General features: G+C 35.9%; 1 protein-coding gene across 1 annotated transcript in view; it reads right to left on the reverse strand.

Moving 5' to 3' along the window:
• The window catches only part of NPAS3 (neuronal PAS domain protein 3), an 875,835-nt gene that overhangs the window by 596,864 nt on the left and 266,924 nt on the right, over window positions 1-12,047 (reverse strand). The window contains 2 exon segments of the mRNA XM_021099860.1: window positions 8,149-8,199; window positions 8,311-8,555. Of these exon segments, the coding sequence (XP_020955519.1) occupies window positions 8,149-8,199; window positions 8,311-8,555 (296 nt within the window).

A 12,047-nucleotide genomic window follows, 5' to 3' on the forward strand; every position in this document is an offset into this window, starting at 1 on the left:
ATATATATATATATATATACACACACACACACACACACACACACACACACAGAGAGAGAGAGAGAGAGAGATACCATATACTCTTCATAAGATTCCTCTAATTTTACCTTTAAAATAATTTTTTTCATCGAATTTTAAATTATTTCCTTTGAATAACCTAAAAAATCTTTTCTGAATTCGGATACAGTGGTAACATTTGATCTACAAAGGGCTGATCTCTATACATGAACCACATATGTGCACATATGTACATATAGAATGTAAAGAGGAAAAGGGGATACTGATGGATGGCTGGAGACATATGCTAAAGTCAGAGAGAAAATAGTTTTTATTGTGGAGGAAAATGTGTTGAACTGGGATTCCAGAGATTCAGATTTCAGTCCCAAGCTTGTTATTGACTTTGTATCACTAAATTTTCTTCTACATTAGTTTGTTCAACATAATAGCAAAGGGATTGAAACAGATGATCTGTATTATCCTTAAACCCAAGATTCTGTTGGTCACATTCCCTTGCCCAGGCTCTGACATTCACTGACTTATTATGGACCCAGAAAGGATGGGAAATGCTGCAGTCAATCAGTATTCAAAGTCACATGAGTTTTACAGGTGGAGGTCACCATATGTTTATTAAGGTAGAGCTAAGCGACTTATGCACAGTATCCTGAAAGCCGTTTCTGAAAATTAAAGCCACAGTACAATTTCAATCACATAAAGCAGTCAGAGGTGACTCCTTCTTTACTATGCCCATGAAATATTGTTATCTGCAGAGTGCTGAAACTATATATTGTGCTTTGCAAGAGGTGATAGGGCTAACAAAAACACATTAAAGAATTCTAGCCCTAAAGAACAGAGCACATAAACTTGAAAGTCTTAAATAAGTGAATACAATGCAGTCTAAGGCAATGCTACAGGACACCACGACTAAAATATTACACTATCGAGAACCGATAGACTTCTTTAAGTTGGAGGTGACACTGAATGTAAGCATGTTCTCCAAAATTCTGTCAAGAGTAAAAGCAAATCAAAAATATACAAAGTTCTAGGTTTGTATTTTGTTTACATCATATAATTGGCACTTGATTTATTTAATGTAAAACTTCAGTGTGTGCTGTCTTATTATTCTTTTATAATGATTGTACCTTGATAATCAATAGATAAATGTTTCTGAGAGAAGAAAATATGTCATATATTTTTAACCTTTAGCTCAAGGGAGACACATAATTTATGTAAAGGGGATTATGTAAAAGAAGGAAAATGGAAATATTAGATTGTGAAGGGTTGGAGTCTGTGGGTCTTGAAATTATTAATAAGGAGCTTTAAGCAACTCAGTAGTCCCAGGAGAGACAAATTTGAGACAATAATTGGTAAATCCGGCAGTTCCCATTGTGGCTTGGCAGGCTAAGGACCTGACACTGTCTCCAAGGATGTGGGTTCAAATCCTGGCCTCGTTCAATGAGTTAAGGATTGGGTATTGTGGCAAGCTGCAACACAGGTTGCAGATGTGGGTGGATCAGTGTTGCTGTGGTGTAGGACACAGCTGCGGTTCTAGTTCAACCACGGGACCCAGGAACTTTCATAGGGAAAATGAAACAACAGTTTTGTTTTTTGTTTTTTTGCTTTTTTTTTTTTTTTTTTTTTTTTTAAGCTACATCCTTTCTAAGGAATTTGAGGTTTTGGATTATTTCAGATTATAGGGTAAATAATCATTCAGACCAGAATCACTGACAAAAAGAAAATCCAAATGAGAAAACTAGAGTCTAGATAGAGCTTTATAACACAAGTCACATTGTATGTTTAATGTTATGAAAAGCGCTCTTGAAAAGTTCATCTGAACCTAACACACAGTTGTAATCAACTACAATTCAATATAAAAAATAAAAGGAAAAAAAAAAAAAAAAAAACCTCTCATCTTCCTTCTTTCCTCCATTTTTTTTTTCCAAATTTATTTCTGAGGAAAAAGTAAACCTCCAAGGTCAGGATCATGCCTTTTACTTTCTCTCAATGCCCCCACAATATTCAGCAGAGGACTCAGAAAACTTAGGAAGGTCCTCTAAGTATTGAATGGACTTGAATGCATGCACTTAGGGTTTCCTGACACTATTGTTTTTAACTTTCAATTCCCTCAGCCAGCCTATTCATTACATGAGAGAAATATGTTAGTAAGAGAAGGCCATTATAGGGTAGGAACTCATCCTGTGCGATGGGGGTCAAGGGACAAGGGTAGGGTGGGCTACCATACCTTCTAGCTCCTATAGCATACACTATTTTCCTCTTGGTTTCATACTATTCCCATCTTTTCCCTCCATTTTTCTTCTGCCCTTTCTTTTATTTTTACTCTGCCTTCTTTTCTTCTTCCTAGCCTCTGATGCAGGCCCACTCAGCCCTCATCAGCATCGTTTAGCTCTGCTAACAGCAGTGCCAAGACACAATCAATCCAATTCCATACAATTTTAAAACATGGTTAAATATTTACTTTCCTGGGTTCTAGACATTGACATATAAACATAAAGTGATCCAGACTCTTCCATCAAATAGCTCATAGTCTAAATAGAGATAAGTACATAAAGAAGAAAGGAATCATGAATGGATACTAAAGCAACGAAAGGTCTGACCATAATTTATAGAAAGAAAATGACTAATGTTATAGGGAAGGAGAAAAGATTTACTAAGTAATATTTGAAGATGGGTTTTAAAAGATGAAGAGGAGTTCAGCAAAACCAAAAGAAGGAAAAGGAACCATCCAGTCAGATGATGGCATGTACAAAAGCATAGATGTTTGGTTGAGGGTACTCAGTGGTGCTAAAGAAAAAGGAGACGACTTTTGGAAAGAGGGAGAGGTTGATGAACCCTGATGAAAGATGCAATGGAGTACACATGCACTTCTTTGTCTGCATCTCCTCAAGTCTCCACAAAAATTTCCTCAACAGGTGTTGTTTTCACTCACCTCTCTCTTTCACCTTTGCCATCAACATGAAAAGAGGTTCTCCCAAGTATCTGCTGCTCCTTGACAGGGGGGCAGACCTGAGCTGACCCTTAAGCAAGAAGTCAAGTCCAAACTGTGGCAAGAAACAGAACCACTAAGCTAAACCCAGCCAAGCTCTGCTGACCCTCATACTACCTGTGACTACGTGAGGAGTGAGAGCTTTATGACATGATTGAGATGTGACTGCTTCTTGCCCTCGAAGAGCTAACTAGTACATCCAAATATTCACACATTCACACTCACACACTCACAAATATGCTTTCCTTGAGTCAGTGTTTGAAGTTGAGGCTAATTCTGGATGCACAACAGTGCCAGATGCACTGAAAATAACAATAGCCTATCAAACCCTTCAACAGTGACATGTGGCAAGAAACCAGCAATGCTTTTTATGTTCTTCATGCTAAAAGTGGACTATAGCATTCCCTTCATAGATATCAAAGCTGTTCCTGAAAATGTGAAACTTTACAGAAGGAGAGTCTCAGAGACTTACTCTACCACCACTAAACCCACATTTGTTAGAAAGCCCTTCCTATCCCGTGTCAGAAATGGAGACCTGAGGAAAGTGTGGTGACATCAACATTGCTCATCCTATCATGATGTAAAACTAAACAAATAAAAGGTTAATTCTTAAATGAACTTTTTTGCAGAAGCCATAAGTCCAGAAAGATACTAAAGGATAATAGCATGTAATTAATGAGGCTTCCTGGAAGCATATATAAGAAAAGGCAATTATATCACATCATATTTCCATATCCTAGTAAAATATGGCACTTGCTACCAAAATAAACAGGATGAACATTGGCAGTTAAGCTTCTGGATGATTCTGTTTCCATTTGGTGTTCCACTGACTCCGGATTGAGGCAAATGAAACTGGAAACTGAAGCAGGCAGGCAGGCTGTCAGTATACTGAGAACGATGGAGGTAAAAACAGGAGCCAAGCAAGCACCAACTTTCTCTCTTTTAGCCAACTCTCCTAGCCCTACATGAAGCTCTTGTTTGGAACCTAAGGGTTTGCCCTGGGTTTTACCATCTGCCTGGTTTTTGTTTTTGTTTTTGTTTTTTGTTTGTTTTTTTTTGTTTGTTTTTTTTTTTAAGAATACCACAGGCTGGTTTACATGCCATGTACTGATTCTAAGAAATTCCATTTTACACGGTTTTTTAATAACAAGGATTGTGACACTTGCCCCCCAACACGAAGGTCACTTGGTAGAGGTAAATGTGTGTCAGCACACAGCAAAATGCCAGAACAGAAATCAAAAGACCTTTGAGCTGCTTAGACAAAGAAGACCTATCACTCAGACTGTTTTGGAATCTTTACCTTCTAGGGAACTAGAACTATTTTATAAAATGTTATCTGAATTTCAGAGACAACCACTACAGTAGTAATTCAATGTTACTCTGAAGGATGTCCTACACTCACTCTACATGACTAACTTAAATGAATCTATTAAACATCACTGCTTAAGTAACAATCTGGTCTTTGGCTAAGGACAGATCACGTGTTGCTTAAATAAAGACCTGAAAGGCTCTCCTCTACTGCTTGATTCACAATGGATGCCTGAAATAGTGAAGGGAAATTCCATGAAAATATTAAAGTTCTTCTCTAATGTGTTCAGTCGGTTTTAATTGCCAGTTGCCTTACCTATTTTTCAACTGTTCCCTTCTGAAGGTTAAAAAAAATGCCTTATATTTTACATATTTTGGCATTATGGACTATCACATATATAGGCAAATTGTTGTTAAAAAGCTGCAGTGTTTAAATTGAAATAAAACATATGCTTACAGGGGTAAATACTCCTGAATTAATACAGTTGTAGTAGATATACTTTCAAAATTGACTGAAGTCTGTGATATTAGAAAGACAGAAAATTTATCTAGTTTTAGCAAATGTCAAATCAGCAGCCATTGCTTTTAAGATTAATAAAAGATATAATGGTTTCTGGATAGCCTCTAAATAGAGATTACTATGAATAGAGAAGTGATTTACCAACAGTCACCACAATGAGATTTCTTTAAAGGTTACAATCATCAGTTATTTAGCTGAAACACTGCTGAGAATGCTTGGTCATTTCTTGAATAATGCATAATGTTCATTGTAGATTTGATCTGTATTATAACAATACAGATATTTCTAAAATAATGGAGAAAACTATCTGTTACCTTCCAATTGCTTAACATATCATTTCCATGAATTAATTGACTCAGGACATATTACACACTGTCACCTGAGCTTTCTTTCTGCAAGCCTAACTTGCAATAATCTGTACACAATGGGCATCACAAAACAAACTCATCAACCTTTACAGACTTTTAAGAAAAGATGTGATGAACACAGGGCAGAGCAAAGGACCTTCCTGAAGCAGTAAATTTAAATGATTAAATTTCTATATAGTTGTGGGGGACAAATTTAAATATAAGCTTTGAAATTTAATTATTAACAGGAACAACTCATCACATTAAAGAAATGTTGCCTACATCTTGTAAGTACTTTTCATATAAATTTCCAAATGCCTTTAGGTTTATTCAAGAGACTGCTTGGAGAAGCATGAAGTATAATGTCTATCTTTTTATTGTTGGATTATGAACAGCACTTCACATGATGCTGCAGGCTATTTATATAAGCTTGTTTATCCATATGAACTTCAAGGGCACAACACAGAAGACCTTAATAAATTAAAATGAATTTCTTTTGATGTTGTTGTTTCATGAATGTTTGATCAGAACGAGTAGCAGGTTTGCATTAAAGAACCAGAGTAAGGCAATAAAATATACATATATTGTACAGCAGAACCAGCTTACAGAAAGTACACACTGCAGTTCTAGCTACCTTCAAGAGCCAAAGTAAACAGTACAGGGTCCTTATACTTCAGTACGGTACAGTCTTCAGTTCTAGACTATCATTGGTTTCCTGATAGAGAGAGGATACATGTCAAACCGGATGTTCTGCCATAATCTGGATTTAAAAAAAAAAAAAACAGTAAAATCTGGTATCTTCTTCCAGCTTCTATACATCCATCCCAATGTCCCCATTTTTCTCATTGACATCTCCAAGTTTCCCCATAGACTGAAACACGACTATGAGCAGAGACCAAATTTTATCTTGTTTTTATCCATCTTCATCATAATTAGTTACAGAGTTGAGTTGAACAAAGGTTCCAAAATAGAAATGAATTATCAGCCATAGTCAGAGCATTCTCACCTGGCGGGTTTGATGAAGGTGACAAAAATCAAATATCATTGCTAGAAATGATATGTGATAGAAAGATCCCTAGATATAAAAGCAAAGCAACAGGATTCTAGCTCTCCTAACACTTAACTATAAACCCTTTTCTATATCATTTACTCACCTATTAAAATGAGCTTAATTCTTCATTATACTTTTATATCTCTAAAAGGCCATGATTCTAAAAGCAAGGAGGATTATCACAACATACAAGAATGGACAGTCCATGGAGCCATTAGATTTTTCTTCTTTGGCAGCCACCTCTACCAGAGAAACCTATAAACCACCAACTCTCTTAAAGAAAAGATGGAAATAAAATGTAATTATGCTAAACAAATTATAATTCCAGTCCCTCAATGTATTTCAAATTGAATAATAAGATTAAGAATCTATTTTGCATGTTGTGTGATTTCTAACAGGCTGTATTTATCCATCTATCTTACATGATTTGGAATAAAAACAACCTAGTAAATAAACTCTTAGGTATACAATATATTTACTAAAATTATATTTGTATCTTTAACTTGGGAAAGTTACCACTACTTTAGCATCATAGAACAGGGACTAGTGTATTTCCAAGTTGTCATCTGCCCAAGTTAGGGCAGGAGGGCTGTTAAAGTACAGTGTGAATGTCCCTTGGTTTATTTGTACTGTGCTACCTTACGCTGATATCTTGCCCTTGAGAGCTATCTCTGTCGTATGTTCTTCTCCACAGTCAAATGTCATTCTTACACTTAGAACAGGAGTCTGTCAACTGTGGCTTGTGGGCCAAATGTGTTGGCAGCTGCCTGCTTTGTAACTACAATTTTATTAGAACACAGCCACACCCTGCGGTTTACATGCTGTCTATGGTTGATTTTATGGTACAATGGAAGAGTTGAATACTCCCCCAAAAAACTAAAAATTTACTATATGGCCTTGAATAGAAATATAATGTGTTTGCCAAACTCTGCTCTCAAGCAAAATAACCTGTTACAATATGAATTCTATTTTTTTCTGCTACATGCATAATAAACACAATTCTAAGTAGCAATAGCAAGAATATGAACAGATTCACACAGACACACACATACATATGATCATACCTCTCAGCACAGAATTATAGTCACTGTTTTCTACCCTTCATTTTAATTTGAATCCTCTAAGAAGCTACAGCTTCCCCTGACCCCATACTCCTTCCTATAAAAGCCAAGAGTACAGGGACTTCAAAGGTAATTGTCAAGGTGTGATCACAACTAAAGAACATCATTCCTCCCCTAAAGGAGGCTGCCTGCAATTCCACCAAACACCCAATTTTATTCCATGCTCATCAAGGGCCTGGATACAAGCTTAAGGCACAAGAAACCAGCAGATCCTGTCCTACGCCTTGAATGACACACCATTGAAGAAAGAAAATCAATGGCCAACACCACCACATGTACATCAATAAACATATGCATGCATATTCATATGCTTAAAATCTCATCAATTATTAGGAGCCTCAAGAACATGCAAGAAAACAACCCTCTTAAGTATCAGGGTGAAGAAGGTCTAAAATTTTGAAATACTAAGTTTTAAGGGTAACTTCACCAAGAATTGGGGGCACAAGTACATGTTTATATTTATAAATATTAAGCAATATGCATAAATACTTGAAACATTAATACATGGATTGTTTTATTAGACAATAAAATCATTACTCAAAATGAGAGCTCCATTTGGAATCTGCTGCCTTCCTCTCTTTGGGAACCCAAACCAGAAAATATTAGCTCAACCCTTTAACAAATATTCTCATACTCCACCCATTAATAGTAATTTGTACATACTAGCGTAACATAAATTAAACCTAAGCACTTTAAGTTATTTCATTCTCATTTCTCTGAAATCTTATCTAAAGTGATAGACTATTTAGGCCAATAGACTTTTTGAAAATAAAAATAGAAATAGAAGAGGTTTATTTCACCTTCACATGGTGTCTTTCTCATGCAGAGTTCAGATTTCCACATTTGTATCCCTTTAAAGGATTTGATATGCAGGAAAAGAAGAAAGGATGATTGTAAACATTTCATCTGAGAGACTCTGGCAGACCACTATATTCCAGGATGAACAGTGGCTGAAACCTTACCTTTGACTGACGTGTTAGGTGGAGGGCCTTCCATCCGCAGGTTCCACGGAGGGTCCCCCTGGTTAGCAAAGTCCCTCATTTTCAGATAGCTGATTGTAAGTCGAATGATGGAGGCCTTGTCAAGCTGGCTAGTGATGGCTGCAGGAAGAGGCAACAACTTGGCCAATTCATAAAACTCAAAGTTTTCTTTTCCCCGGCGGGAGCGAGCAGCATCCCGAGACTTCTCCTTTCTCAATGCTTGTAAACTGGAATCAAAGGAGTGAAAAAGTGTCGTTTAGAACACGCGATTCTGTCTTTAGACAGAAACTGCTTTTTACTCCCCCCTCCACAACAAAAATTTACCAAAATGTTCTTCATAATTCCAGGGCCACAGTAAAAGGAGCTCCAGAAAATGACCACTGAAACCATCAACTCTATTTCTGGTATCATATGCCATAAACCAAATGCAATAAGTAAAAACAGTTTGCTTTTTTTTTTTTCTTCCAATCACCAATGAATTGATATATATTCACTGTTTCTAAGAAATAAGATTTACAGGTGATGCCTGATGTTATCAACTCTGGGAAATTTAAAAGATTGGGGTTGTATTTGTATATCTGTTCTTAAGTTATTGGCTTTGTTCATTTACCTGTTATCACTGTGGAATCACAAACCATCAAATGACACATTTTTAAAATGTTTATTTCAATTATTATCTTGAGGAACAAAGGGTAACCACAAACACGGTTCATAGAATCAACAAATAAAACATTGGTATGCTTCCAGCCCTCAATAAGAATTATGAGCTTCAGTCAGATAAAGAAAACATCCTATTGAACATGAAGATTTCAATGTAACTTTATAAATGCACAGGTAATTGGCTGATAAGAGAATACTTTAATTCTTTATTAATGAATATACATTCATAGATGGATAGATTCTCTGAGATACTAGAGAATAAAATATATCACCCAGAAAAGTCAAACTTTAAGATAATATAAATTTAATGTTGAAAGATAAAGCCCTGTATGGGTTATTAAAATTTATAAACATTATAGACATATTACTTCACAGAAGAAGCAACAGGTAAGATCCAGCATTTTCTTTTAACTATTCATGTGCATTTCTGTTTGAAGTTTGCTCACATTGCTGAGGGCAGAATCTGGCACAACTGAAGCTCTATGTGTGCATCTGACAAGAGAAATCCACCTACTCTGAATTGCTCTGTTTTTTATTGATGAAAAATAAATTCAAAATCAGAGCTGGTGATAAATAATTGGGCAATATTTAAAGAATTAAGGTACTGTTAACATAATTTTAAGCATCCATTCTATTGGACTTTGAAGGCATTTCAAATCTTTAAATCTATCATTCTGGTTTTCCATTACAAAAGAATAAGAGAAACAAGGAATGAAGCAAGACCAGAGGAACAGACCAAAATGAGTTCAGGTGTGTGGCTCCAATCTCTTTTTAATATGAGCAACAATGTTCCATATTACCTTAAAGCATATCTTATATTGTTCTTAGTGGAAACACTGTATTCACTGCAGACCCTTAAAGTATCTTATTGAACATTTATATAATTTAAGTAATGCCATAATGCTCTGGTCAAATACTTGCTAAGCTAATATCCCAATCAATTTCATGTTCATTCTATTAATAAAATATTCTGCATTAGCTAATGTATTTCTCAGAACTAGATAAATTAATGCTATCATTTTCAGAGTCACAGCAGTCACAAGTGACAAACCTTTGTCAATGTCTTTGATGAAAACCTTAGGCCAGAAACATAGCTAATTTGCAAGGAAAAGATGTTATGCTATTTATTTTCAAAAATCTTAGCTGCCCTCCATTCAATTCTTTAAATGCCCTATTTGACTTGTTGAAACCTATGTAAATAAAGTAAGAAATGCCTTAAAATCTGACAAAGTAAAACCATGATCGCCATGTCAACATCTTAGCCTAAAACAATGATTCATTGCCTTCCCTCCATGTAATAAAAGTAATCTATCTAACACCACTTAAGTCAGCTGTGCCAAAAGAACTATGGCATTTGACATGTTTTATCTACCACTTGTAGAGTGCAGTGGTTCAAGTTCAATGCTTTGCTCTTTTGGTGGGCTCAGCTTACTTTTTTTTTTTTTTTAAGTCCAGTAAGTGACTATGATGGAGCTCTAGAGCAGAGGCTACAGACTCAACGGCTTGCAGGGTTAAGGCAGGGAATGTCAATGAGCAAAGGGGCCTGATGGCAACTGTGGAGAACCATAGGGTGACAGCCCAGGCAGAGGAAATCACACAGTCTCAGCTGACCACTGCTTAGGAGGAAGGCCTGTCTGATGTTGCCAGAGATCTGGTGTTGCTATTTCTAAAAAACAAAATCTGAATTTTTGAATGGCATTTCCAGTTTTATGTTGACTAACTCAAGTTTTCAAAAATTATACAAACCAAATAAAACATGCTATTTAATCAATAAAGACACAGGGACTCATTTTGTAATTGGGTAATAATTTGGGAAGCCAGTTTTGATGGAATTTTTACATGAATGTTACACGTAATTTTCCTTATACATGCCACTCAGTGATCACACATGGACTGATTTGTTCTCTAATTTACTACTAATATTACTAGTTTGTACTAGGAATTTCTCTATTCAACTGAAGCCAGGCAGAGGTTTAGGCACTTATTCTGAAATTGGTACTATGTCATAGACTCATCAATAATCTAAGGAAATAAGCTAATTCCAAGGGGGAAGCAAAGCCTACGATCATGGGGAGTAGCTCAATGGGCTCCAAAGGTGAGGTAGAGGGGAGATGGCTTCACTGTCCACCCAGGGACGGGAAATACGTGAACACTAATGCTTTTGGGTGCCTTGCCTAAACGCTGCCCTCTGAAACTTGACTTTTCTAGAATAGCACTTACTTTTATGTGTTCCCATACTATCTCCTTATTGTTTTTCTCTTCTCTGCCTCCTCCTTTAAAAAAAAAAATCTAACATGCATCATGTTACCCTACTAGAGTAATCTTCCTGGCCATAATCTTAATCACAAAGGGTTTCCATGACTCCCACATCACATCATTATGCAGACACCATAGTACAGAAGACTTTCAGAATGATAGCACTGTGTCTGTAATAAGTAGTAATTGGTTTTGAGGGCAACAGCAATAAAATACAGTCAAAGGATTACAAAGGTTGTGGAGATACAGATACAATAGATGAAGCTAAAGACCTTAAGATAAATGACAGATTGTGGATTAATCTTTTTCCTGCTTTTGTTAAGTAGAGCCTAGTTACAAGTAATTCTCAAATTGAATTAAGGACTACATTAAAATCTAAAATAAATCTGCATTTGTACATTCTGTCCTAAACCCAAACATTATGGCTGCATTTCTCAATACTAGAGAAAGAATGAAGTAACTGTATGTGAGTAAATGTTATGGCCTGATCTCTGCCACCTAAACATGATTAAATAGTACGTTACTTCTTGGGCTGAAACTGTCCCTGATCTAACGTTCTTCCACTTAGACTGAATTGCACAAAGAGTATCTTAATTAATCCTCCACAAATTAAAATTTCAACTCTCTTTGATGATGATTATCATTCTGATAATTCTGTCACCAATGACAAAATCAAGAAATATTTCCAAAGATATACACACATATGATTTTCAGATATGAAAAATTAAGTATGTATGTGTACATTTTGGAGTTAAGTGACTTTCAAGTTTTCAAAACAAGTCCATCACTCCAACCAGAAGAGT

Source organism: Sus scrofa, chromosome 7 (assembly GCF_000003025.6).
Source record: "Sus scrofa isolate TJ Tabasco breed Duroc chromosome 7, Sscrofa11.1, whole genome shotgun sequence".
Taxonomy (NCBI): Eukaryota; Metazoa; Chordata; class Mammalia; order Artiodactyla; family Suidae; genus Sus; species Sus scrofa.